This window comes from Pyricularia oryzae, chromosome 1 (assembly GCF_000002495.2).
Source record: "Pyricularia oryzae 70-15 chromosome 1, whole genome shotgun sequence".
NCBI classification, from domain to species: Eukaryota; Fungi; Ascomycota; class Sordariomycetes; order Magnaporthales; family Pyriculariaceae; genus Pyricularia; species Pyricularia oryzae.
Genome location: NC_017844.1, coordinates 3,336,909 through 3,359,218, shown reverse-complemented (window position 1 = coordinate 3,359,218; position 22,310 = coordinate 3,336,909). Strand labels below are relative to the sequence as shown.

Here is a 22,310-nt window from a genome sequence, read left to right as displayed (position 1 = left end):
GGTGACCGGGGGACATTCTCAGCTGAACCCAACTGACAAGCAGGCATCCAGATAATACCCGTAGCAAGCCTTGCAAGCGTACGAAGTAGCTTATGCTGATAAACAAAATGTCTTGGAACACATGGACGAGCGAGGCAGGTGTTTGCCAAGCCACACAGGGGCAGGCTTTGCGATATTTGTGGTTGATTATGAAAGATTGTTTATCTCTTCTCTCTCTCTCTCTCTCCCTCTCCCCCAAAATTAAGCCATGGGACCCAAAGTAGGTAGGTGCTTGTGGTGCTGTGAGCCCGATTGACGAGATGGCACCAGGCTTGCCGGGGGAAGCACAGATCTCTTTCAACGGGCGAACAATAAGGCAAAGGGGCTGGTCAGTCCTTTAGCGGGCCGCCCAGGATGGGCTGGTACCCCTGACGCTTGGCGTGAGTGCACCTTCCAGAAACGAAAGCATCCCCCGCAACGAGGTCATATTAGCTTGGAAAATTACGAAGTAAAGGTAGCCTGTGTGGCGATGTTTGCATTTCATTTGTTATCCTCAGATTTTCCCCCCATTGATCCTTTTTTTTCCCTACTGCGATAGAGGGCTGAATTAAGAAGCGATCCACGAGATTACGGAATACGCTTCATCGAAGAACTGCTTGTTGGTACACTTGCAAGCGATCCGTCTAGCCGAGAGTCTCCGCAAAGCTCCATGTCACCACCCATCTTTCTTGATTCAACCCATCGATGACAAGTATATCCTGTACTACGAAAGTATTAGACATTGCTGGACCAAGTTGAGAAGATAACCAAGACTACCTATACTCCAAGTGTACAAATTGTATTCACCCGTCTCGGATGTCAACCCGGATTGTCGCACCTGCAGCGCGAAAGCGGTGTCCCGCAATCATCAATTTCATTGCCCCCTCTCAGCTGAAGCGGGGAAAATACGATCCCCTGCAGTACGTACCAGAATAATAGCCAGCGCCTTGCGGGCGAGCTTGGTGAGGTCTGCCTAGGCGGGTTTTGACTGTCGCCATGGCGGTTGGGACTTTACCCTGAGCCGACCTCCTCACTGGGCGAATGACCACCGCCAATCAGACCTCGCCCTCCCCAACCGTGATCCAGAAATTGGGGGGAGTCTTTTTTTTTTTTTTTTTTTTTTTTTTTTTCTTTCTATCTTCTTTACGGCTAAAAAGGCTCTCCACCGATGGATAAGCAGTAAAAAAAGAGTGGAGCTGGGCTGTTGATCGGAAATTGGAGAAGGGAAACAACCTTGCTCCGGGTCGGCAGCGAAGCCATCTTGCCCATTTCCCAAGAATCTTTGTTGTGTGAGGAGACTCACTTCTGTGAACAGAGTTCCACAACCACGTGTGTGCGTGTGCGGGAAGTCATCGTTCATTGGGTTCATGCTACTTCATTTCGCCCCTGCATATATCGCACACTCTATAACCTGGCGCTTTGATCAATGTTTATGTTGAGAACTGATTATGATTGCCCTGATTACTTATCACAGATTTTTTTTTCTTTTTTTTTAACGGATTCACAACTTGGGGTTAATGTGGTGACTTCACGCATCCGGATGTGTTGCTCCAGCGGGCTGGTCCAGAATCGTGTGCTGGAAATACTCGCTGGTACAGAGGGATTCCTCTTTCACCGAATAGGTCTTCTTGGCTCCTCCTCCTAGACGGCCACCTCCCATAGGTGGAATAGCCCGGGCGATATCATGTTCGCCGCCTCTCCCGGTGAGGAGGAGCCTTCTCCGGCTTGACCAGGCAATCAATCACAGCTGCCAAGATGGCATGGGTGGCATCCACCCAAGCCAAGCCGTTGGGACCACGGAAAAGACAGGCTGTGGGATGTCGGTCCAGGCAACCCCAATTTACTCGTTTCTCTATCGATTCCTGATCCACCTGAGATATGGCTTTCTGGTCTATGTAACCCGAGTGCGGGAACATGAGACCTCAGCCCGCACCAGTGTCTGCGCAGTGAGTATATTATCAAAAAAAGGAAAACAAACAACCTTTGATTGAGCCTGGTTGGCCTGCTTATCAGAACAAAAGGAGTCAGAGTCGTGTTGAACAGGTACCAAGTTTGCAGCTCAGAATCCCAAGCCAGGGCTCATGGTGGCATCGGACCGTGGACCGGGGGGGTTGCCAATATTATTGAACCACCCCATACTCGCGTCGTTTGCTTGGCCTTGCCCTTCTCGGGCAGGTACTTTCCCACACCTGCATGCATGGCCTGCAGGGCTAACACCGACGACGACAGGGCGAAGAGGGTAAAGGACGGAGACAATCTTGCTGTCTTCCATTTTCGTCATGGGCCCTATCCATTTTACCCCTGGCCGGTGTACTCCGCCTGCCAACCCTCCTCCTACCCCATGGGTATGTATGCAGTGAGGGTGGTAGCAAAAGTCAAAAGTATATCACGGCAGCCCTCCCAACCCTCCTCGATGCGGGTTTTCTTCTTTTCCCTTTCTTCACCCCCTCAGCTTCTCTCTCAAGTCGACGAATAAAGGCCCTGATTTATTCAATTTCGTTGCCAACTTTACGGTTTCAACCTCCTCCAACGAAAACTCAGTCAACATGAAGGTCATCGCCATTCTGTCGCTCGTCTCGCTCGCCTTTGGCAGCGTCGTTGAGAAGCGCGAGTGTGCCGGCAACAACTGCAACCGTGCCATCACCGGAGTCCAGGACCGCCCTGCTCCCCTCTCGGTCCGCCAGGCCGACTGCTCCAGCTTCCAGACCACCGTCGTCACCCCGCCTGCTACGTATGTACACCCGAAGGGTTTCTAGGGTCTCATAATATTCACAAACTATATACTAACATTGCCTCTCCAGTACCGTGACCGTGACCGTCGAGGCTGAGGGCACCGCCGTCATCAAGCGTGACGCCATCCTCGAGATCCGCCAGGCCACCTCCAACGTCAAGCCCACCTACGCCACCGCCTGCTCGTCTGACGCCGCCTACGCTTCGGCTTGCAACTGCTGGGGCATCACCTCTGCTGTCAGCACTGCCCCCACCCCCACCGTCACCGTCACCAGCACCATCGACTACTGCGACGACTTGTAAATGTCTTCGACGACGCTGGCTTGATGGCAAAGGGGCTTTTGCTGTCAGGAGGAGGTTCTCGGGGTGTTGGGGGAAGTGGCTCTCAGCAGTCTTAGGGTTGATCTGGCCCCATCTCCAGGTTTGCGTTTTTAAACGTTCCTGGAGCAGCGAGTGGCTTGGTCGGACCCGAAGCATCTTTCAACGACCGGGTATGGATTCTTGCTGTAAAAGCTCCCTGCTGTCAGGGGGGATGATGCATATAACGGGATTTTAACGATGAAAAATACGATTAGATTCTTGTAAATGCTAATGATTAAAGAACTTGACACAAAACTTGCGTGACATTGGCGACCTGTGTTTTCTCTCCTTGATATGTTTGTTTATTCATGGCTCATGCCAACAGCAACAAGAAACAAAAGCTCAGCAGCTCAGCCAGGTCAAGCGTCTTTTGGTCGGGCACACTACTTACACGCTGTGTCACTCCGGCCGAGCCATTTCACCGGGTAATTCGAACATGGTCTTGGTCCCTGGCTTGCCTCCCGCTTTTCCACTTTATCCTATTGTAGAGTAATTATAAATAGCCACCATTGACATCACTTGCTGCTATAGTATGCAGTAGCGAAGTAGAAAGGGTTTAGCGATTTCTATTCTACCGCTTACCGACACGCAGTCGGGTCACAAACGTGCGTCCTTCATTCACTCAGTGCACCAATGACAGACTAGACGTGAACATCGGCTTCTTTAAGGTGGACCGGACCATCCTCGAGTTACAGGGCCGGTCATATCTTGATTGCCAGGAAGACCTCATGAAATAGCCCTTGCCACTACACACTTCCTTGGTAGTCAGTCATTCAGATTTGGTGTCGAGGACGGATAGTATACGCGTCAACGGCAGTTTCCGTGTAAATATACCAATCCACTGGCGATATTGTTTCCGAGATAAGTCCACACCACTTGTATAGCATATATACATAGACTGGATGTGTTGTCCAGCATCAATTTCGATACGTTCCCATGCTCAGCCCTGGTCAGAAGTTTCAGATAGCTCCGTTCTTACCTCGTCGTGACACACAAATCTTTCCATCAAAGTCAAAGGAACTGATCCTCATGGTTCCCGACTACCCGATAAAAGAGTGTAGAATGTTTCCTGTCTTTGCAGCTTCGACTAGCCACTTCCAGATTGTTACCAGTCTCCTGTGCTACCAAGTAGTATTTCTTGTCGCCGACTGAGCTAGCAAATTCGTGATGCATGTATGCATTATAACCCCAAGCGATGCCTGATCATTGCAGCTTTACGCCGTTGTCGAAGCACATGCATTCTTTTTTTTAAAAAAAATCTACCGCCCGGGATCCCGAAGACCGAATCTCGTGGGCTGCTGAGCCATGGATCTGTTGAACCACACACGCACACTGGGCTACTAACCGAAGCCGTTGGCTAGTGGTAGATTGGGCTACAGACGCCCAGTCACGTCAAGTGCGGGCTCACATGTGAGGATCGAATGCGCATCAGTCTGGAAAAGCGCCAGAGCCTGTCTTGTCTTGACCTAGCACACCTTGTACGGAAAATTTCCAAGATTCGACATGTACTCACAAGGCTTGATGCTTATCAGACCAACAGCTCACTTCGTCAAGGTATCATATGACAGAAGGCTAACCAATTCTAGAGGTGGCTCTCAGGGGCTTTTGTGAGCTAAGGATCCCAACTGCTGCTCATGCAGATATGTTTAAGTTTTGGCAATGCGCCCATGGTACAACTAACCGGCGGTGGCGTGTAGACCATAGGACACGCGGTGAACGCCTGCTTGGGGTTTAGCGTCGTTGGGATATGTATTTTTTTTTCAGACTCAGGGAAGTCAACCGACCAGCCAGCCGGCCGAATAAATGCTGTGGGTAGATATCTCTGAGCATCATTCTCACCGACATGCAACGATGAATGCCGCAGGCACCACACCGTCACCAGACCGGCAGCGACGTCGATGTCGACCCAAGTCCACACAAGAAGAAAAGGCACAAGTAAGAGTAAAGGGAGAAAGGGCCCAAGAGCTTGCAGGGCATGCTTTTTTCTTCGTTTGTTTCAACGGCCCCCGCCAGGCCTGAATTCCGAGGTGTACACCTAGACGCCATGATCATGAAAAATCCCCCGATCCGTCTTTGGGGTTTCTTGCTGCAAAATGCAAAATCCCTTCGTGATGCACCGTCGTTCAAAGAGTACCTTTTTTTTATTTGCCTTGTCCGTCACTCCCTCTAAAAAAACAGCAAGCCAGGAAAGCCGAACTCATAAACAAGTAAACATGAAAGTTTCGACATCTATGATGACTTGGACTTCTTGTCGCTCTTGCTGACCTCGGTGACCGTCAGGCCTAGATTAAACGGGAGAGTCGTTCGGTCAGCCTTGTGTGCTCCTTTCAAGTACGCATTCCAGTCCATTCCTGCGCTTTCGGCTGCTGGCCATGCGATAGTGGTTCAATCTTTGGTTTGAGTTGACGTACTGGGAGGCAGGCTCTGCTTGAGCTTCTCGGCCTTCTCCGCATCCTTGAGTATCAGGGTGTACAGGTTCTTCTGGCAGCGAACCTTGAACTTGACCTGGTTCGACTTCTTGTTCTTCTTGATCCTGGCAGCTAAAATTCCGTCACATGTCTCGTTAGAACATGAAACCAAAGATATGTTGTAGTGTGATCGTGATCAATCGGTCGTCTTTCGCTCGGTTTCGGGGAACAGTTCAGCTGTCTTGTGTCGTCGTGGAAAACTCACAGGAAGCATCCTTCCTCCGGCAGATCTCGATGAACTATTAATTTTGGGTTAGCGCCTGCCTTTATACGTAAAAACAGCACACAGACAGCATCCTAGAATTAGAGCAATACCTTCTTGATGTCGGCGACTTCGCGAGGCATTTTGGCGGTGTTGTGAGGCGGCAATTGAGTTGACGTCGAAATCGAGGGGCTATTTTGGTTGCGAGGAGGAATTTCGTAACTGCACAGCTTGGGTTTGTGGGCTTGGGGACTGCAAAGTCAAGGGACTTGGCGGTCCCAAAAGTGGGTTCTAATTTTGGTCAGTTGTGGATGCTGATTGGTCCGAGTCTTTTCAGCAGTGAAATGTTGCGAGCTGGTACTGTCTATCATCCCGAAAAAAAAAAGTACAATTTCTCCTCGCATACTGCATCAAAGTCACCAAATTGCGATACATGGTGGTGTACGTAATATGCTGTCGTATATTATCCCATCATCCAAGATGGCGTTTTATACTTTGTGGAAGCCGTGGTGAAAGTATAATAACAGAATAATGCTTCAACTTGCCTGAGCTACAGACATGAACCTCGGAGCCGATTGGAGCTCTTCAGCGTTGCGACCCCGCGAATATGCTACATTCTCTTGTGGCTGACGCGTTCGACGATGGGCGGACGCCGTTATCTGTCCTCCGCAACAGCTTCTACCTCGATGAGTTTCGCATGCTTGATTTTCAGATGATGTGACCTGTATTTTGTCTCTCAACAAACGTAACAGCGATTAAGCTTTTGACACGTCTTGTCCAACATCAACCTGCCTTTGGTTGCCTCGTCACCAGTCGCATATTTTTCCCTGCATTTAATTACCACCATAGCAAGAGGCGTCTTCAATAACACCTGCAACATCCTCATTGGATTTATATATTGAACACTGACACCACCGTCACAATGCCTACTCCTTTGGACAACGCAATGAAGTCAAAGGTCAGAAGTTGCTCACCGAACCTTGTCAAATCCTACTAGTCTAGACCCAGCTTGCTGACTCGAAGATGCAGAATGCTATTCTCGGTACGGCTCCTTGCTTGGTGCCATGAAGCCCCAATGCTATGCACAATCACTAACAAGCTTCTCTAGCATTCACGGGTTTGGTAACCGGTGCCGCCGTCTGGGCCATCTGGGGCGGTGATATGTTTCCCAAGGAGTCCGATCCCAAAGGCGACCCGGATACGTGGACGCATGAAGAGATGAGAAGATGGCTTGCTGCTGTAAGTGACATGGAAATGATGGAATGCATCTGAGGCTACCTACCGACTTGGTTCGGGCAACAATTTCCATTTCAATGAATATTCTAACTCGACATGTCTTGCAGAGAAATCTCCACCCTAAAGGCACCGACACAAGAGAACAACTATTGGAGAGGATCAAGGCAAATATGAGAATTCCGCGTGCTTGAATGAATTGCAAGTTTTCCTTGAAGGCTTCAGGCATTTGCCAGTTCTTCGTGTCGAGTTTGAAGTGCCTGTCCGAAAGAGAGTTTTGATAAACCTTGGGCGAATGTCTCAAGAACAACCGTCCTGCATTTGTGTACATAATCGCTGAGTCTTGCATGAGTTTGAGTTACTGTAAATAGGTACCTATTTGTTTGATGTTTGTTATTCAGTCATTCATGACAGTCGCATTGAGTCGATTGACTCGTCGACGCCACATATTTTTTTGCTGTGTTTAACGACCCACTAGCCACGTTGACGTAGGCTGCCCGCACCCAGGCTGCCTGCAGTGACTGCCTCAGCTAAGCGCGACGCGGAGGACAGCTTACCCGTTTCAGTCAGTACCTATTTGATCCCACCTGTCGAACAACACCTTTGCACATTCTGCAACTTCAATTCTTTCACAACACCAATTGTGGCCAATCATAATTGCCCACGATGGATTTTCTACAGGTTCGCATTCCCTTTCTGCTTATTGTGGTGAAATCAAAGAAAAGAAACTCAAACAAAGCCAGCCCCATGATGCGCGCGAAAGACTAACAACTCTGGCTTATGCGCCCCTCCAGCGTCTCGCGCGGTTCTTGGACCGTCCGCTATTTCCCTGGAAGAAGCTGATCGTTGGCTTCTCCCTCGCCCACTACTTCTTCGAAAGCTTCTTGTCTCTCCGCCAGTACCAGGTCCTCCAAAAGACCAAGCCTCCCAAAGTTCTCGAGCAGCAAATCTCGCAGGAAGTCTTTGACAAGAGTCAGGCTTATGGTCGCGCAAAGGCCAAGTACGGTTTCGTCAGCAAGCTTTGGGGCCAGATCCAGAACATCGCCTTTATACAATATGACGTCCTGCCCAAGCTTTGGGCGTGGTCGGGTAGACTGCTGCTCAGCTATGCGCCTGCCCGCTTCACCGGAGAAATCTCGCAGTCCATCGTCTTCGTCCTCGCCTTCGTCATGATCCAACAGGTTCTCTCGCTGCCCACCTCGATCTATCACACCTTCGTCCTCGAGGAGAAGTTCGGATTCAACAAGCAAACCCCCAAGCTCTTCATCACGGATCTCATCAAGTCTCAGCTGCTCACCGTCGTCCTTACCCCGCCCATCCTGGCTGGTTTCCTCAAGATCATCCAAAAGACTGGTGACCAGTTCTTCTACTACCTCTGGATGTTCGGTGCCTTCCTCCAGGTCTTCATGATTACCGTCTACCCGATCGCCATTCTGCCTCTGTTTAACAAGCTGTCTCCGCTGGAACCTGGCGAGCTCAAGACAGGAGTCGAGGCTTTGGCCAAGAGGCTCAACTTTCCGCTGCACGAGCTCTATGTGATTGATGGTAGCAAGCGCTCTGCTCACAGCAACGCCTATTTCTTTGGCCTGCCGTGGAAGAAGCACATTGTCATCTACGATACCTTGATTGAGAAGAGCGAAACCCAGGAGGTCGTTGCTGTGCTCGCGCACGAGCTTGGCCACTGGAAGCTAGGCCACACCACCAGCCTGTTTGGCATTGCTCAGGTACGTTGACCCCTGGCTCGAAGCCTGTCAAGATCTAGCGGGGTTACCTGTTACTGACCTAATTCTCAGGCGCACTTCTTCTACATCTTCACGCTCTTTTCCGTTTTCATCAACAACAAGTCTCTCTATGCCGACTTTGGGTTTGTTCTTGAGCGACCCATCATCATTGGCTTCCTGCTCTTCTCTGATGCGCTCGCGCCTATGGATGTTCTTATCCAGCTGGGTATGAACATTCTTAGCCGCAAGTTCGAGTTCCAGGCCGATGACTTCGCCAAGGGCCTTGGATACCCGGTTGAACTGGCACGGTCTCTCATTAAGCTCCAGATTCAGAACCTGAGCAACATGGACGCCGACTGGATGTACGCTAGCTACCACTTCTCGCACCCGATTCTGTCAGAGAGGCTTAGGGCGCTTGGATGGCAGTCAAACGAGAAGATTGATATCAAGGAGAAGAAGAAGACAGATGAGGGTGTGGTCAAGGCCTCGGGCAGAGATGAATTGTAGATGACGTAGAAGCGGTAGGGGGAGATGAGTTTGCGTCTTTTCCGAGATGACGGCCATCCCGGAAATGTTCACCGTTCTCGAGGGCTGGCCTTGGGGAGAAGGTATCTCTGCATTGTGGTTGGCGGATCTCATGTAAGATATAAAAATACAGCAGAGCTGAATCTGCGAACCGATTGCGCCCTGAAATAGAAACCATCCTTGAATGCAATGCACGTTGATCCGATAAGGGGCGCTATGACAGTCTGCCGGTGAGGAGATAAGGTGCTTGGGAACAGAGTCAGGGCCTGTTGGGCACACGATAAACCCAACAAACTTTGGGCGGATGATATCACAAGCTCTTGCTAAAAGGTGCTTTCTCCGGCTCTCAACCACGGGTGTGACCCGGGATTGGCATGCGGTCTGTGTGAGGCTTCACCGAACCAAAGCGAGTTTATCAACTCGTAAAAAGCAAAACCTGACCTTTTTATCGGGCTTTTTATCTTTCCAGTCCCGCAGGTCCCCGGTTCGGCCGTTCGAGTTGGCAAGCAGTTATACCCAGACGGAGTACAAGCGATAGATAATGCATTGAAAGTGAGAAAGAAAAAGAAAACAAGATGCCGATCATCTGACTCTGACTTATCCAGATAACTACCTCCGGATTAGCCGAGGTACTTAGTACAACGACTGTACGGAGTAAGTAAGGTACGGTCGCGAGTCCATCCCATCTTGCGGGGAGGAAACTTGGATAACTCGTAGCACTCGGCAAAGTACGGGTGGACCCGTACCGCTTCTTTTTTGCAAGCCCAGTAGTGAAGCGGGAAGCTTGGAACGGAGGAAAAGCTTATTCTGCATCACGGTACTTTGCGTATAAATTGCGATAACATAACAAACGTGGAGAGAAAAAAAAAAAAAAAAAAAAAAAAGGTTCGATTGTTTGGTGGGGTTTATGGGGCGTGAGTGTGTGTGGTGTGGAAAAATGACGGAAAAGCAGTCATCCGCGGGAAAGCAGCAGGCGAGAAAATGCAGGCAACCCTTTCCGACGGAGAGGCGAGAACCTTTATCTCGAGCCTATGACGCTCCGTTGGGGCCGGTCGAAAAGAATTGAGACAATTGACCAATGAGGCACAGCAGCCCGTCCCAGCGGGTGGGTACCGTGCACCGGACCTGTCCCTGGCATCTGAGCTAGAGCCTCATGATTGTCTATAAACAGCGAAATTGCTTCTCCACCCATAGAACTTTGCAAGCTTCGATAGGTTCGATCCGCTATGTCGTGTATCTAATGAGGGCACGGCTTTTCACGGCGGACTTGGCCGTGGCGGGTCCTTAGGGTGGTGGTCTGGGCAGCCCTACGAAGTCTTGGTCGTTTATACTAGGTTTCTTTCTTTTTTTACTCTTTACCGGTGGCCAGAAGTGGAAAGCCAGGCCAGGATAGGTCACTTGGTGTTGAGATTTACATAATGAAGAGTCCACTATTCCGGTCCCTTTCCCCCAAATCAACGTCACAAGATCCCCGTTGGACAGTGTTTCTCTTACGCAAAAATCTCCTCCTCATTTTTTTCCTTCTCTCCGCGTTTCCACTGCCAGCATGGCACCCGACCGGGGGAAAATGCATGAGAAGGAATGGGTACGTACCGCCCTCGTGTGCATTGATCCACGGGGTTATCTCGCCATCTCGACTATTCTAAGTTCCCGGTCAATTGGGCAGAAGAGAGATAAGCCAGCCCCCCAGGGTTGATAGGGAGTAGTATATAACAAACTGTTTGCCACTTGATCGTCCATGGCGTTTGTTGCCTCTTGGTCTGGCAGTTCAACACTCATTGCAAAACATCATCATTGCCTTTATAAATACAATCGATAGTCGACTAATACCACGCAGAAAGTTCTGTGCTGCTCTTTTCCTCATTACCAAAGCTACATCGGAATACCTAGTTCAACACACACATACACACAACCAAAGCCAAGATGGGATCCTACTCAGTAGAGCCTGTGAAGCCATGGGTTGAGACCCCATGCTTGTACTCTCCCCAAGTCTCGCGCGCAGCTGGCTGGTAAGCACTTCCTCACCCAGCCCTTGCCCCAACCCCTTCCAAACCTAGAGTGGTTTATACTAACGAGGCCAACGTGTTCTTGCACAGCAACATCTACCTCAAATTAGACAACCTCCAGCCCTCGGGCTCGTTCAAGTCCAGGGGTATCGGCAACATGATGCAACGCGCCATAGCCCTGACGCCGAGGGACGACGTGCACTTCTACTGCCCATCAGGCGGAAACGCCGGCCTGGCCTGCGCCACGTCTGCCGCATCACTCGGCAAGCCCGCCACTATCGTCGTCCCGATCAAGACCCCGGCCCACATGGTCGAGAAGCTTGAGGCGCTAGGAGCAGAGGTGCTCCGCCGGGGCGGCAGCATCGCCGAGGCGGACGCGTACCTCAAGTCGCAGCTGCTGATAAACGACCCGAACGGCGTCTACGTCTCGCCCTTTGACCACCCTGACATCTGGGAGGGCGCCTCGAGCATCGTCGACGAGATCACGACCCAGATGAGGCTGCAGCCGGGAGGGCCCAAGGAGGCCGACGGCATCGTCTGCAACGTTGGCGGCGGCGGCCTGCTGATCGGCATCATGGACGGGCTGGACCGCATCTACTGCGGCCGCCCGCAGAACCAGCCCCGGGTGCTGGCCGTCGAGACGCGCGGTGCCGAGAGCCTCGACGCCAGCATCCGTGCCGGCGAGCTGGTGACGCTGCCAAACATTACTTCCATCTGCTCGTCGCTGGGCGTAGCTAGAGTGGCACCCCGCGCTTACGAGTGGACCAAGGCCGCGGCCGGTCAGCTCGCCACGACGGTGGTGGACGACGCCGATGCCGTCATGGGGTCTGTCAAGTTCCTGGACGACGCGAGGCTGCTCGTCGAGGTTGCCTGCGGCGCTACCATTTCGGTTGTGTACAACGGCCAACTGAGGCAGAAGCTGGGGAAGGGCCTGAGCGACGCCGAGTGGGCCGAGAAGAACATAGTGCTGGTGGTGTGCGGTGGGTCTCACACCACTCTCGAGGCACTGTTGAGGTACAGGGAAGAGTTTGGAGTATAAAAAAAATAAGACAAGAAACCAGACGGGCAGTCAGGGTATAATTGGTTTTTGAGATGGCGAGTTTGGAGTTTTGGCGCTTGGGTTTAGGGTTTTGGGTTTCTCCCACTTTGGCACTTAGCGGGTTTGGGTATTGACTTCTGAGCGTGGTTCATGACATTAAGAAATAGAATAGAATTAATCGTCCACTCAAGAGGACGTGTTTAGGAACATTAGTTTCTTTCACAAGCCGCTACTTTTAAGTGCTTCCACCTAGTGCCAAAGTGCGACAATATGTCAGCTCGCGGAATCCAGGTACCGCTTTGCTAGCAACACCACCGAAATCATCTAGGACCATCTTGACCTCGCCAAAGTAGTCAACATCGCCGTCTTGTTGAAAGCCAACACCCCTGAACAGTGCGATGCTCGCCCGGTTGTCAGCCTTGATCTTGACCATGAACTTGCGCAGGCTCGGCTCGCCCGTAACGCCGTGGTGCTCTTGGAGAATTGGCTTTTGGTTGCAGCAGATGTAGTGCATGAAAGCGTCCACGGCCGCTTTTCCAATGCCCTTGCCGCGCTGGGACGTGTCGGCCACCATGACGTCGATCTCGCCGACGTATTCTGCCTTCTCTGGGTTGGTCGTTTGTTGATCGTCTTCTTCGCCTTCATCCCATGGGTACAGGAAGAAGTTGATATCTCCAATCATCCTATCAGGCGAGTCGCATTGTCCCGCTTCCATCTTGTTTTCTTCCGCTTTTGCTGGCTGACAGAGGATAAATGTGAGTTTGTCGTGCGAGTCCCGCCAGGACTGTTGGTTCTCATATTCCTCCTCGAGAGTCAGGGGCTCTGAGGCAGTCGCCTCTTGGATTGCCTAGGGTTCGGCATAGAGTAGATATCACCAGTGTCAGGAAGCCGACAATCTCAATATGTGAGCACCAACTTACGGGATCCTCCATCCATCGGTGGTAAGTGACAACATGGTGCTTATCATAGGGGACCAAGAGAATTTGGTCAGTAGAAATTGCTGGGAGAAAGGATGGCGGGGTAAGTAACATTAAATGCCAAAATCCGGTCAGATGGACCAGAATGAAACAGGCATCTATCTCAAACCGTACCTGTATCTTTGTTGAATTTCATTTTGTATCACAACATGTCATTGATTGCAATACCTTCTGGGTCGGCGTGTATACGGGGGTCGAAATTCTGTAAGTAAAACGTGACGCTGTAAGTGAATTCTGTAGGGTGGAGGAGGTGGCTGCACGTGTACGTAAGTGGTTCATGGGAACGGAGTCGTGGAACAAGCGGGGACATAATTTATTCAATTGCCTCCTAAACTCGTAAATAAGATTTTTTGGTCGCTTCCAAAGTTACTAAAAAAGGTCGTGGTATGCATCTAGCAGCACCAGTACAGATGACCAAATCTTACATTTTTGTACACATTACAATAATTTACAGGCCAAGTGTGAATTACCTACCCCTCGACAACCAGGGCCGGGAACAGGCCCGAGTGCACACCCGAGGATCCCAAGGCAACCTGTGGTACACCATACGTGGAATCGGCTCCTAATCTGGCGTGAGACAGATCCCTGTGTGTTTCCTTGACGCCCAACATGTCGAGGAGCTCGCTAGATTTGTTCGGAACGAAGGGCTGCAGCAAAATACCCATGATTCTCAGCGACTCGGCACAGAGGTAAATGCACGACCTCACGTTCAGCTCTGCTGCGTCGGCATCATTCTCATTGGTGACGCTCCAAGGCGCACAGTCGGTTATGAACTTGTTCGTCTGTGTGGAACAGGAAGAGTCAGCAGCGAAGGCTTCCTCTCACCCTCGAGAGACTATACAACTCAATGAAACACATACCTCAGTAGCCATATCGGCAATGCTGCGCAGAGCTGCCCCTGGGTCCAGTTCGCCAAAGGCATCGACGACTGTGCCTGGTAGCTGAAAAAGACGCTGTTCAAATGACGAGTACTTTGGCTCAACATTTGAGTTGGTAGGTCGTCCCTCTTTACTGCATCTCTCGACAATCTCGCGAACGTTCCATTTCTTAGACCGCATCACCCTTCCGAGTAGATTTCCAACACCACCCTGGAGCTGCCTCTTGTAGATATCGACTAGAATCTTGTTATCGTAACTGGCATCCTGGAGCAGACGACCGTTGGATATGAGAAAATAGCGGATCACCTCGACGCCGAAACGGTCCATGGCTAGGAAGGGGTTCACTACGTTTCCCAGCGACTTGGACATCTTTTTTCCACCGAGAGTCCAGTGGGAATGTGTGAGAATGCGCCTGGGCAATGGCAGGTCGAGTGCCATCAACAAGGCCGGCCAGTAGACGCAGTGGAAGCGCACAATGTCCTTGCCGATAATGTGGATGTCGGCCGGCCAACCGTCTTTTTGAACCGTCTCAGGGGTCCAATACGGGTAGCCTGCCTTGGTTACGTAGTTTACCAGCGCATCAATCCACACATAAATCGTCTGGCTCTCATCGTTGGGTACCCTGATTCCCCAGTCAAGCCGACTTGTGGGGCGGGAGACGGAGAGGTCCTCCAGGCTGTTCTCGACCCAATCGACCACCTCCTTCATCCGCGGAGCCGGCACGATCCATTCAGGATTCTCCTCAAAGAACTTTAGTAGCCGATCCTTGAGCGCAGTCAGACGGAAATGGTAGGTCTTCTCCTCCATCCATTCCACGGCATTGCCAGTCTCCTTGGAGGCAAGGAACACCTCTCCAGTCATGGGGTCTTTCCTCTTCTCGATTGTGGACTCTGGATAAAAGGTCTCGTCGCTCACACAGTACCACCCCTTGTGAGTCGCCTCGTATATGTACCCTCTATCCCATAGCCTGTCCCAGAAATACTGGACAGCCTCCTTGTGATCTGGGTCGGTGGTACGTATAAAAAAGTCGTTGTCAATCCCAGCCTTCTCTGCCAAGTCAAGGAAGACCTCGCTGTTGGCATCGCAGAGCTGCTTTGGGGTCATATTACTAGCGGCGGCGGCACGCTGTATCTTCATGCCGTGTTCGTCGGTGCCCGTGCAGAGCAGTGCCTTTTCGCCCTGAAGGACCCTCCATCTCTTAAAAACATCGGCTAAAACTAAGGTGTACAAGTGACCTATGTGAGGCGAAGCGTTGACGTAGAATATCGGCGTCGTCACATAGAATGGCTTCTTCGCTGCTTCGGTGCTGGCCATGCGCCGCCACCCACTGTTGGCCTGGTGTCTACATGATGAACAGGTCCAAAGTGTCGTCGCTCGTGTCAGTGCAGACGGTAACCGCGACAGTTTTCGAATGCGAGGTAAAGTGAGGCGCTCCATTGTGGACAGTGCAGCTTTTGGACTGCTGCAATTTCCACACTAAATCGCGTAATAGGTTTGAGATATAAAAAAAAAGGTTCCAACGTGAATTTGTACATTGGCTGCCACATTGACCAATTAGAAAGCCTTGGCAACGAGCTGCAACGCTTTGCATGCACACCAAGCTTGCCAGCCAAGCCAGCCTTGACAGCTAGAGCTCCGAAGAGGTGGGGCCACCCAGATGGAACACAAAGTTCCGACTTCGATAAGTACTGACATTTGCGCACTGTTACCGATTACTGTGTCGACGTAGGTTGACTTTCATCTTTCCATGCGCGCGGTAGCCTAAAGTCATCCCCGCCTTCCAAAGTCATTTGCGACTGATCTGAGCTCGTCTGCTAGCCACATTTTCCTTATTTAACCCGAATTGTTGCCCTCACTTTGTAATTCTTGTCATTCATTCCCCTTGATTGCATCCGCGTAAATAGCCATCAACTTAATACATCCGATACGCTCCTCAAAGCCGCCGACGTCAGGCAAACGCGTCTTTGCCACATATACCACGGAGGACAAACCACAAGACTCCCGCTGCACACCCCACAGCAAACCAACCATAATTACATCATGTCCGAGGACAACGAGGTCAAGACCTCTGCCGAAGGTACTATCACCCTGAACCGCCGTCAATCGACTTGAAATGGAAGACACAATGCAAGAAGACAACCCCCAGTAACTTACACCAAAACCCTTTCCCCCTTCTCCCGATGGATCAGGCGCCCAAGCCTTTGTCGACGGATACTACAAGAGCTGCTCCGAGCGACGCCAGCTAGCATCATACTATATCAACAGCAGCGCGCACTACCGGGGCGCAAACATGCAGGCCGACATCAGCATCAACGGCATGGTCCTCGAGGACCCGACCAAGTTCGAGGAGCTGCTCGAGAAGCAGGCCAACGGCGGCCGGGTCAAGTACGACGTCGAGGGCTTCGACGCTCACGTTCTTAACGCAAACTTTGTCGTCGCGATGCCCGAGAACCTCAGGCCCGCCCAGCAGGCCGGCCGCACCAGCCGCGACCGCGCCGACCGCGACCACAAGATCTCCATCATGGTCATGGTCAACGGCGCCGTCCAGTTCGGCGCCGACAGGAGTGCGCCCCGCAGGCCCTTCACCGAGGTCTTTGTCCTGGTGCCCAACTGGGATTCCATGGGACCAAAGGCCCAGCGCGGCGCCAAGAGGTTCCTGATCCTGAGCCAGAACTACCGGGCCATGTGAAAAGGGGGGAAAGTATAAGAAGTTTCTCAGACAAATTACAGCGCCGAGTCGCGGCCGCGCTTCCACAAGAAAGAACAAAAAAGAATTTAGCTTTTCCTCGCAAAATATCACGTGCTTGACTATGCGGTCAGGTGCATGGCGCGAGGGGGCGAGCGCCGAGACCGGGCGATTAAATGGTTCTTCAGCGTGTTTACGATACTTGTCCGGCTATTAGAACAATCGGAAGTCATTTCAATGCGACAATCCAATGACCGCAATATCTTTGCAGAAGACACGCAGCTATTCGGAAAACTCAGTGGCTTGGCAGGGCTATGAAAAGGGGCATGGAGGACAGGGTCCCACGAAGCCACCAGCACGGCACACTCAAATCACAAAGCGTGTTTGATTTCCGTGGAGGGATGGCTACGCAACGCAAAATCAAAGCGTGGAGGGAACAACTCCATTGCCCAAAAGCAGTTGATGAAGCTACCTACCATCTAGACTAGAATAGAGGCGGAGGGTAGCAGGACCAATTTTCATCTCCATACACAGCAATACAAAATATCAAATACCCGACTTGAAACCCTTTGATTCTTATGGGAACCCCGTGACGTGCTTTCAAGTAAGTCATGTAATTTAAAGCCGTGTTCAGACAGCCGTCGTCAAAGTCTTCTTCCTCCAGTCCCAGTAACCCTTGCGTATCCGATCCCACTCGTCCCCAAGCCTATCCAGACACAAAGCCGCCTTATCCTTATCCCCCTTCTCGGCGTATATCTCAGCCAGGAGGTCGAGGGCGTGCGTACTCCTGACCTCCTCCTTTTCGGCGTCGCCCAGGTCCGCCACGAACCCCGACGCAAACTCCTCCACGCTCGCCAGCTTCCGCCCGCCCTTGACCAGCACGCCGCGCAGGTAGTTCCAAGGGCTCTGGTTCTGGGGCGCCAGGTCAATTTTGGCCTTGGCGTAGGCGAGCTCCTCGTCGATGACGGCGGCCGGCACGGCCAGGTCGGCCTCGGTGGCATGGGACCCGGCCGTGGTCTGCTCCGGGTCAGTAAAGGCGAGGAAGAATCGGTGGCTCCAGGCCGAGTTGTTGCGCACGTCGTCGTCGATCAGGCCCTCGACGGCGCGGCGCTCCTCCGGGTCGCGCCACGCCTGCAGCCGCCTGACGAGGAACTGGCGGTACGACCAAACGTGGTAGTTCTTGGTGTCCTCGGCCAGCATGGTCGTGATGAAGTCGCGCTCCGACGTCGCCAGCCGGGCGACCTGCTCCTTGTCGTCTGCTATCTTGGGGTAGTAGTTGTCTATCAGGAGGTGGCGGTGGTGCCAGATCTGGTAGTTCTTGAGATGCTGGAGTGCGACGCTGTTCAGCCATTGGATCTCATCCGGGATAGCGAGCCCGAGGGCCTTGATGATGGAGAAACGGTACAGCCAGACGGTGTAATGTGCTGGGTTCATGGATATGATGTGCTCAGTGAGCTTGAGGCAGCGCGGTGAGTACTCCTTGCTTGCCATGACGGCACGGAGATATGATATGGCTACAGAAAGCAGAAGGGAATCAGCATCATGACGCTCGCTCCGTCGGGAACCTTGGACCCCCAGGCCACGGCACAGCATACCTTCAGCATAATCGTCCGGGTACGCAATAGCCGCCAGCGCATTATCCGGCTCGTTCAAAGGGATTGGCACGACGTCATCCCACGCCGGATCCCTCGCCAAGCTACCCACTAGCTCCCCGTAGAGCTCGCTCCTCAAGGTCGCCATCTCAAGCCTCCTCCGCTTCTCCTTGATCAGTTCAGGCTCCGACTGCGGCGACGACGTCTCCCTGGCAGCCAACAGGCAAGTAAGCCTGGCGCGCTTCTCAAACCTCGCGCGGAACTGGTCGAGGGACAGCTCCCCGACGTCCCGTCCAGCGAAGTCCTTGCCCCAGCAGGTGGGCTTCTTGGGCACGCGGAGGGGTAGAGACGCCTCGTTGAAGGTCCGCCACGTCTCGCGGTGGGCCTTGTTACCGAGCTGCTGCTGCTGCTTCTTGTGGGCGGTGCCTGAGCTCGCCGCCGTCGCACGGCAGTACTGCGCACTCGTCCACAGCTGGAGTTCTGGTGCCGATAGGCCGCTGATGCCGACCTTCTGAAAGGCCTCGTGGAGCGGGTGCGCGAGCTCGTACCTCTGATGGCTCTGTTCGTTGAGGGTGCGCGGTGGAGGAGGCGCCTCTTTGGGTTCTGGCAAATATGGCTGAAGTGAGTTGGGTGGGTTTCACTTGGGCAAGGGGGGGAAGCGGAGGAATGTTGGGCTTTCGAAAATAGGGATACGAATGGGGAATGGAGTAACTACAACACCCAAGATTACGCACTCTCGAATTCTTTGGCTTTGGGGGCAGCCTTTGCTTTCGGTGGCATTGTTCTCTCTTGCGCGCTCCGTTGCTGTATTGTCCGTTAGACTTTGAACTTGGTCTCAAGTTATTTTTTTGCGGTTTGCTTCGAGTTAGTTGGTGGAGAAGCAGTCCCAGTACCGTACCTGGGAGTTACCGTAGCAAGCCGCAGGGAGCTTGTAGCTCCAATGCGGGGTTAGCTCCAGATTCCGATTGCGGGAGTACAATATGAATTAGGTTACCAGTACAGTAGAGAGGACTTGCCCAAGAGACCAGGCCCGCACAATATTATCATGCGCTGATTACAATGCTAACTTGCGCGACGTACCTAGTAGAACAATATCAACTCCCTTGCGTCACTTGTTTTATTTGTTCCGACAATCCATCCAGAACCCACCATAGTACCGTAGATGGGCCAACATTTATTAGTTCTAGTGTGATTATGACACCTAGGATCACCCTAGCTTAATTAGCCCAGATAGGCACACTCGACCGACTCATACTTCTAGATCTTGCTTTTCTTCATTGGCTTCAGGAAAGGTTCATCATTACAATAACTCTTCCGTCGCTTCCGAGATACTCATCTCTTTTTTTTTTTTTTGCTGCCCCGAACAGCATCCAAAAGACAGAGAAAATAGAAAGAGAGACACGAGGAAAAAAAAAAGGAATATACCTTCCCAATGACTCCGTTTATATCAAGAAACTTTGGCGTACGGCCAACATTGCAAGCTGGGGCATTTGCGTCGAACACGCGCGTAGTACCAGCATCATCTACGGTTGATGTGCCGGCACGTCGTAGTCTGATGTGAAAACTTTCCCCGCTTCTCCGCTCATACTCCCCGGGGGCCGTAGTATTGTTTGCAAAGTGAAGCCAATGATTGGTCATGCATTACCGACCCTCCAAAACTTCCAGCCTTCCCTCTCGCCACTGGTGCCGTGCACACCAACGAGCCTCTCGACGCCTTCGTTCCCGTCCGCATTCAGGAACTTCTCGACGTCAATCTCCATCCCACCCTCATCATCTTCGTCCATTCCATTCCTCAGTACGGCAGGCCACAGTACACCAACGCCGCCACCGCCCAAGGTCGTCCTGAACTTGAGGTATCCCTCGTGATCTAGCCTCTCCTTCAGACGCTCCAGCTTCTCCCTTGGGACATCGGGCCTCATCAGCGTGATCGAACATCCACCGCCACCGGCACCCGTCAGCTTTGTCCATCCTATTCCCTCATGATCCACGAGCTCCCGCACTCTTTCCAGTCTAGGATGCGACACTCCCAAAGACACAAGCAGACCGTGGTTCATGCCCATGAGCTCGCCCACCTTCTGCAGGCTCTCGACATCCTCATTGTCAAAATCCTCGTCCGTTAGCACATCTGTTGCCGCTTGGGTAAGTTTGTCCATCGAGTCCAATATTGAGTTGACAATCTTGGGGTGTGTTTCCCTAAGCTTGGCCACCTTCTCAACCTCGTACTTGGTCGACTTGGCTTGTTTTGTGTCCACCACGAGCAGCGGGAGCTCAGGAAAGTCCCACATGGGGGTGACGACAGGTGGCCTGGCATAGTCCAGCCGTTGGAAAACCACGGCCTTGCCTTGGGTCGAGACCGTATTGTCCACTCCAGACGGGTTGCCGTGTATGCACATCTCGGCCACAAAGGCCCACCTGTTGATCCGCTCGACCTGCACGCGGGCCTCGTCCGGTGGCTGGTCCGGGTGAGGGCCTGATAATGTCCTGATCTGCAGTAGGAGTGCTGCTGAGAGGCATGCCGAAATGGAGGCGCTCGACCCCAGGCCTGCGCCGATGGGTATCGTCGACCTCAACGTGTAAATGCCTCCTGGGAAGGCATGTGATCCAAGGGACATGAACAGGTAGAGGAAGGCTGCCGCCGCGCTCATGTGGACCTTGCGCTGGGCGTCGGGGGCATCGCTTGAAACAGGCTCGAGGTGGGGCTGAATCGCATCCATCAAATCGGGGTCCAGCGACGTGACAAGGTCATAGTAGTATTTTTTCTTGCTGGGCTGCGAAAATGTAGACCACGGCAGGTCGTCGATGTTCCAAGTGTGGATGAGGTCGATGTCTGGAAATCTGAGTGTGATGGTTCTCTTCGACTTGGACAGCGCCGTTACAAGAAGGTATGATCGGAGGTTTATGGCGGCGGCGACAGCTTTCTGTATAGGCCAAGATAGTTTGTTAGCCCGTAGGTCAACCCCCAAGCCTTGTCAACCTGTGTGAACAGCATGCATACCTTGCCGTATACTACCGAGTGCTCTCCAAATACGATAACCTTTCCAGGAGCCGAGACCATGAATGCGGGCATCATTGGGCTTGACTGTTTCCTGGCCATCCTGGCCCGCTGGTTCTTGACAATACCATTACCGTTGCCGTTGATATGAAGCTCCCCTACTTCCTTGTGTATACCATTAGTAGTTACTGTAGTTGGTGGCATGTCGTCTGCGTATATCGCTCGCGCGACCTCTGATTCGGATTTATGTCTAGTCGTCGTTGTCGTCGTCGTGTGAGAATTGGAAAAAGGAGAGCAATGATAGGAGGTAGTGGGTCGCAAGTCGTTAGTCTAGATAAAGAGTAGAGGTAGAGTCAGGCTCGGCAGCAGTATGGATACTCCCAAGTGGAAGACCTATCAAACATATTTGTAGGTAGGCACAGACACAAGTCATGACAGTGCAATGTCGGATGAAACGGTGGGGGAAGAGACGAATATACGTACGCTTGAGACTGTTCGTAGAACTTTAAATGTGGCAGTAACTTCGTAGAGCAATGAATGTAAAGATCCCGAAGGGTGCAGTGGGTCTTGGCTGATCAAATTGGCTTGATTCAAGGCAATTACAGGCAAGACTAGCTTTCGAAGAGAAAGGCTATATAACGGCAGAACGGGGATTTTGTGTCTCGGGGACGAACCAACATCGGGTCACTGGTATAGCATAACAAGGAAAAGAAAATGAGCGTGGCTTTGATCAAAAAGTTTACATAGATAAAAAGGAGAGATCAATTACTAGTCGTTTTGGGATGCCCGGATCCATCCATTTGATAAATGCATGGGTAAGGTAGGTACAATGGAAATTGGGTCAAAAATCAAACTAAGAAAAACAAAAAAACAAAAAAGGGGG

General features: G+C 51.9%; 11 protein-coding genes across 11 annotated transcripts; 5 read left to right on the top strand and 6 right to left on the bottom strand.

The window, feature by feature from the left end:
* Positions 1 to 662: 662 nt before the first annotated feature.
* On the bottom strand, positions 663 to 1,140 carry MGG_16224 (uncharacterized protein; the record flags this gene model as incomplete). Its single annotated transcript, XM_003709650.1, has 2 exons — positions 947 to 1,140; positions 663 to 742 (listed from the first exon to the last, which is right to left on the bottom strand). The coding sequence occupies exons 1-2, from the start codon at positions 1,014 to 1,016 to the stop codon at positions 663 to 665; spliced, it is 150 nt and encodes a 49-aa protein (XP_003709698.1). The 5' UTR covers positions 1,017 to 1,140.
* A 1,218-nt stretch (positions 1,141 to 2,358) lies between these two features.
* MGG_06953 (uncharacterized protein) lies at positions 2,359 to 3,346 on the top strand. The gene is made up of 2 exons (XM_003709649.1): positions 2,359 to 2,749; positions 2,820 to 3,346. Exons 1-2 carry the CDS (start codon positions 2,565 to 2,567, stop codon positions 3,049 to 3,051), a joined length of 417 nt encoding a protein of 138 aa, XP_003709697.1. The 5' UTR covers positions 2,359 to 2,564; the 3' UTR covers positions 3,052 to 3,346.
* A 1,657-nt stretch (positions 3,347 to 5,003) lies between these two features.
* On the bottom strand, positions 5,004 to 6,016 carry MGG_06952 (ribosomal protein L38e). The gene is made up of 4 exons (XM_003709648.1): positions 5,892 to 6,016; positions 5,782 to 5,815; positions 5,520 to 5,648; positions 5,004 to 5,390 (listed from the first exon to the last, which is right to left on the bottom strand). Exons 1-4 carry the CDS (start codon positions 5,919 to 5,921, stop codon positions 5,338 to 5,340), a joined length of 246 nt encoding a protein of 81 aa, XP_003709696.1. The 5' UTR covers positions 5,922 to 6,016; the 3' UTR covers positions 5,004 to 5,337.
* A 270-nt stretch (positions 6,017 to 6,286) lies between these two features.
* On the top strand, positions 6,287 to 7,467 carry MGG_16223 (uncharacterized protein). The gene is made up of 4 exons (XM_003709647.1): positions 6,287 to 6,736; positions 6,808 to 6,820; positions 6,887 to 7,017; positions 7,122 to 7,467. Exons 1-4 carry the CDS (start codon positions 6,701 to 6,703, stop codon positions 7,203 to 7,205), a joined length of 264 nt encoding a protein of 87 aa, XP_003709695.1. The 5' UTR covers positions 6,287 to 6,700; the 3' UTR covers positions 7,206 to 7,467.
* A 29-nt stretch (positions 7,468 to 7,496) lies between these two features.
* On the top strand, positions 7,497 to 9,465 carry MGG_06951 (CAAX prenyl protease 1). Its single transcript, XM_003709646.1, has 3 exons — positions 7,497 to 7,692; positions 7,806 to 8,735; positions 8,805 to 9,465. The coding sequence occupies exons 1-3, from the start codon at positions 7,678 to 7,680 to the stop codon at positions 9,237 to 9,239; spliced, it is 1,380 nt and encodes a 459-aa protein (XP_003709694.1). The 5' UTR covers positions 7,497 to 7,677; the 3' UTR covers positions 9,240 to 9,465.
* A 1,427-nt stretch (positions 9,466 to 10,892) lies between these two features.
* On the top strand, positions 10,893 to 12,680 carry MGG_06950 (L-serine dehydratase). Its single transcript, XM_003709645.1, has 2 exons — positions 10,893 to 11,266; positions 11,354 to 12,680. Exons 1-2 carry the CDS (start codon positions 11,181 to 11,183, stop codon positions 12,300 to 12,302), a joined length of 1,035 nt encoding a protein of 344 aa, XP_003709693.1. The 5' UTR covers positions 10,893 to 11,180; the 3' UTR covers positions 12,303 to 12,680.
* On the bottom strand, positions 12,388 to 13,540 carry MGG_16222 (uncharacterized protein). The gene is made up of 3 exons (XM_003709644.1): positions 13,394 to 13,540; positions 13,223 to 13,302; positions 12,388 to 13,149 (listed from the first exon to the last, which is right to left on the bottom strand). Exons 1-3 carry the CDS (start codon positions 13,413 to 13,415, stop codon positions 12,538 to 12,540), a joined length of 714 nt encoding a protein of 237 aa, XP_003709692.1. The 5' UTR covers positions 13,416 to 13,540; the 3' UTR covers positions 12,388 to 12,537.
* A 28-nt stretch (positions 13,541 to 13,568) lies between these two features.
* On the bottom strand, positions 13,569 to 15,759 carry MGG_16221 (methionyl-tRNA synthetase). The gene is made up of 2 exons (XM_003709643.1): positions 14,140 to 15,759; positions 13,569 to 14,061 (listed from the first exon to the last, which is right to left on the bottom strand). The coding sequence occupies exons 1-2, from the start codon at positions 15,592 to 15,594 to the stop codon at positions 13,750 to 13,752; spliced, it is 1,767 nt and encodes a 588-aa protein (XP_003709691.1). The 5' UTR covers positions 15,595 to 15,759; the 3' UTR covers positions 13,569 to 13,749.
* Positions 15,760 to 15,951: 192 nt separating this feature from the next.
* MGG_06948 (uncharacterized protein) lies at positions 15,952 to 17,416 on the top strand. The gene is made up of 2 exons (XM_003709642.1): positions 15,952 to 16,234; positions 16,347 to 17,416. Exons 1-2 carry the CDS (start codon positions 16,198 to 16,200, stop codon positions 16,844 to 16,846), a joined length of 537 nt encoding a protein of 178 aa, XP_003709690.1. The 5' UTR covers positions 15,952 to 16,197; the 3' UTR covers positions 16,847 to 17,416.
* On the bottom strand, positions 17,277 to 19,594 carry MGG_16220 (uncharacterized protein). Its single transcript, XM_003709641.1, has 3 exons — positions 19,170 to 19,594; positions 18,439 to 19,038; positions 17,277 to 18,357 (listed from the first exon to the last, which is right to left on the bottom strand). The coding sequence occupies exons 1-3, from the start codon at positions 19,213 to 19,215 to the stop codon at positions 17,474 to 17,476; spliced, it is 1,530 nt and encodes a 509-aa protein (XP_003709689.1). The 5' UTR covers positions 19,216 to 19,594; the 3' UTR covers positions 17,277 to 17,473.
* MGG_16219 (uncharacterized protein) lies at positions 19,535 to 22,299 on the bottom strand. Its single transcript, XM_003709640.1, has 3 exons — positions 21,911 to 22,299; positions 21,431 to 21,757; positions 19,535 to 21,353 (listed from the first exon to the last, which is right to left on the bottom strand). The coding sequence occupies exons 2-3, from the start codon at positions 21,629 to 21,631 to the stop codon at positions 20,070 to 20,072; spliced, it is 1,485 nt and encodes a 494-aa protein (XP_003709688.1). The 5' UTR covers positions 21,632 to 21,757; positions 21,911 to 22,299; the 3' UTR covers positions 19,535 to 20,069.
* Between the last annotated feature and the right edge of the window lie 11 nt (positions 22,300 to 22,310).

Bases quoted from the DNA above. Each gene is read 5' to 3' on its own strand.
- MGG_06953 (XM_003709649.1), top strand. From the start codon at position 2,565: ATGAAGGTCATCGCCATTCTGTCGCTCGTCTCGCTCGCCTTTGGCAGC. The intron at 2,750-2,819 runs GTATGTACACCC...TTGCCTCTCCAG, and splicing joins GTCGTCACCCCGCCTGCTAC to TACCGTGACCGTGACCGTCG.
- MGG_06952 (XM_003709648.1), bottom strand. From the start codon at position 5,921: ATGCCTCGCGAAGTCGCCGACATCAAGAAG. The intron at 5,816-5,891 runs GTATTGCTCTAA...CAAAATTAATAG, and splicing joins AAGTCGCCGACATCAAGAAG to TTCATCGAGATCTGCCGGAG. The intron at 5,391-5,519 runs GTACGTCAACTC...CGTTTAATCTAG, and splicing joins CAAGCAGAGCCTGCCTCCCA to GCCTGACGGTCACCGAGGTC.
- MGG_16223 (XM_003709647.1), top strand. From the start codon at position 6,701: ATGCCTACTCCTTTGGACAACGCAATGAAGTCAAAG. The intron at 7,018-7,121 runs GTAAGTGACATG...CATGTCTTGCAG, and splicing joins TGAGAAGATGGCTTGCTGCT to AGAAATCTCCACCCTAAAGG.
- MGG_06951 (XM_003709646.1), top strand. The intron at 8,736-8,804 runs GTACGTTGACCC...CCTAATTCTCAG, and splicing joins GCCTGTTTGGCATTGCTCAG to GCGCACTTCTTCTACATCTT.
- MGG_06950 (XM_003709645.1), top strand. From the start codon at position 11,181: ATGGGATCCTACTCAGTAGAGCCTGTGAAGCCATGGGTTGAGACCCCA. The intron at 11,267-11,353 runs GTAAGCACTTCC...GTTCTTGCACAG, and splicing joins GTCTCGCGCGCAGCTGGCTG to CAACATCTACCTCAAATTAG.
- MGG_16222 (XM_003709644.1), bottom strand. From the start codon at position 13,415: ATGAAATTCAACAAAGATACAG. The intron at 13,303-13,393 runs GTACGGTTTGAG...CCTTTCTCCCAG, and splicing joins GAAATTCAACAAAGATACAG to CAATTTCTACTGACCAAATT. The intron at 13,150-13,222 runs GTAAGTTGGTGC...GCCGAACCCTAG, and splicing joins ACCGATGGATGGAGGATCCC to GCAATCCAAGAGGCGACTGC.
- MGG_16221 (XM_003709643.1), bottom strand. From the start codon at position 15,594: ATGGAGCGCCTCACTTTACCTCGCATTCGAAAACTGTCGCGGTTACCG. The intron at 14,062-14,139 runs GTATGTGTTTCA...TGTTCCACACAG, and splicing joins TTGCCGATATGGCTACTGAG to ACGAACAAGTTCATAACCGA.
- MGG_06948 (XM_003709642.1), top strand. From the start codon at position 16,198: ATGTCCGAGGACAACGAGGTCAAGACCTCTGCCGAAG. The intron at 16,235-16,346 runs GTACTATCACCC...CCGATGGATCAG, and splicing joins GGTCAAGACCTCTGCCGAAG to GCGCCCAAGCCTTTGTCGAC.
- MGG_16220 (XM_003709641.1), bottom strand. From the start codon at position 19,215: ATGCCACCGAAAGCAAAGGCTGCCCCCAAAGCCAAAGAATTCGAGA. The intron at 19,039-19,169 runs GTGCGTAATCTT...CATATTTGCCAG, and splicing joins CAAAGCCAAAGAATTCGAGA to AACCCAAAGAGGCGCCTCCT. The intron at 18,358-18,438 runs GTATGCTGTGCC...TGCTTTCTGTAG, and splicing joins CCCGGACGATTATGCTGAAG to CCATATCATATCTCCGTGCC.
- MGG_16219 (XM_003709640.1), bottom strand. From the start codon at position 21,631: ATGCCACCAACTACAGTAACTACTAATGGTATACACAAGGAAGTAGGG. The intron at 21,354-21,430 runs GTATGCATGCTG...TGGCCTATACAG, and splicing joins ACTCGGTAGTATACGGCAAG to AAAGCTGTCGCCGCCGCCAT.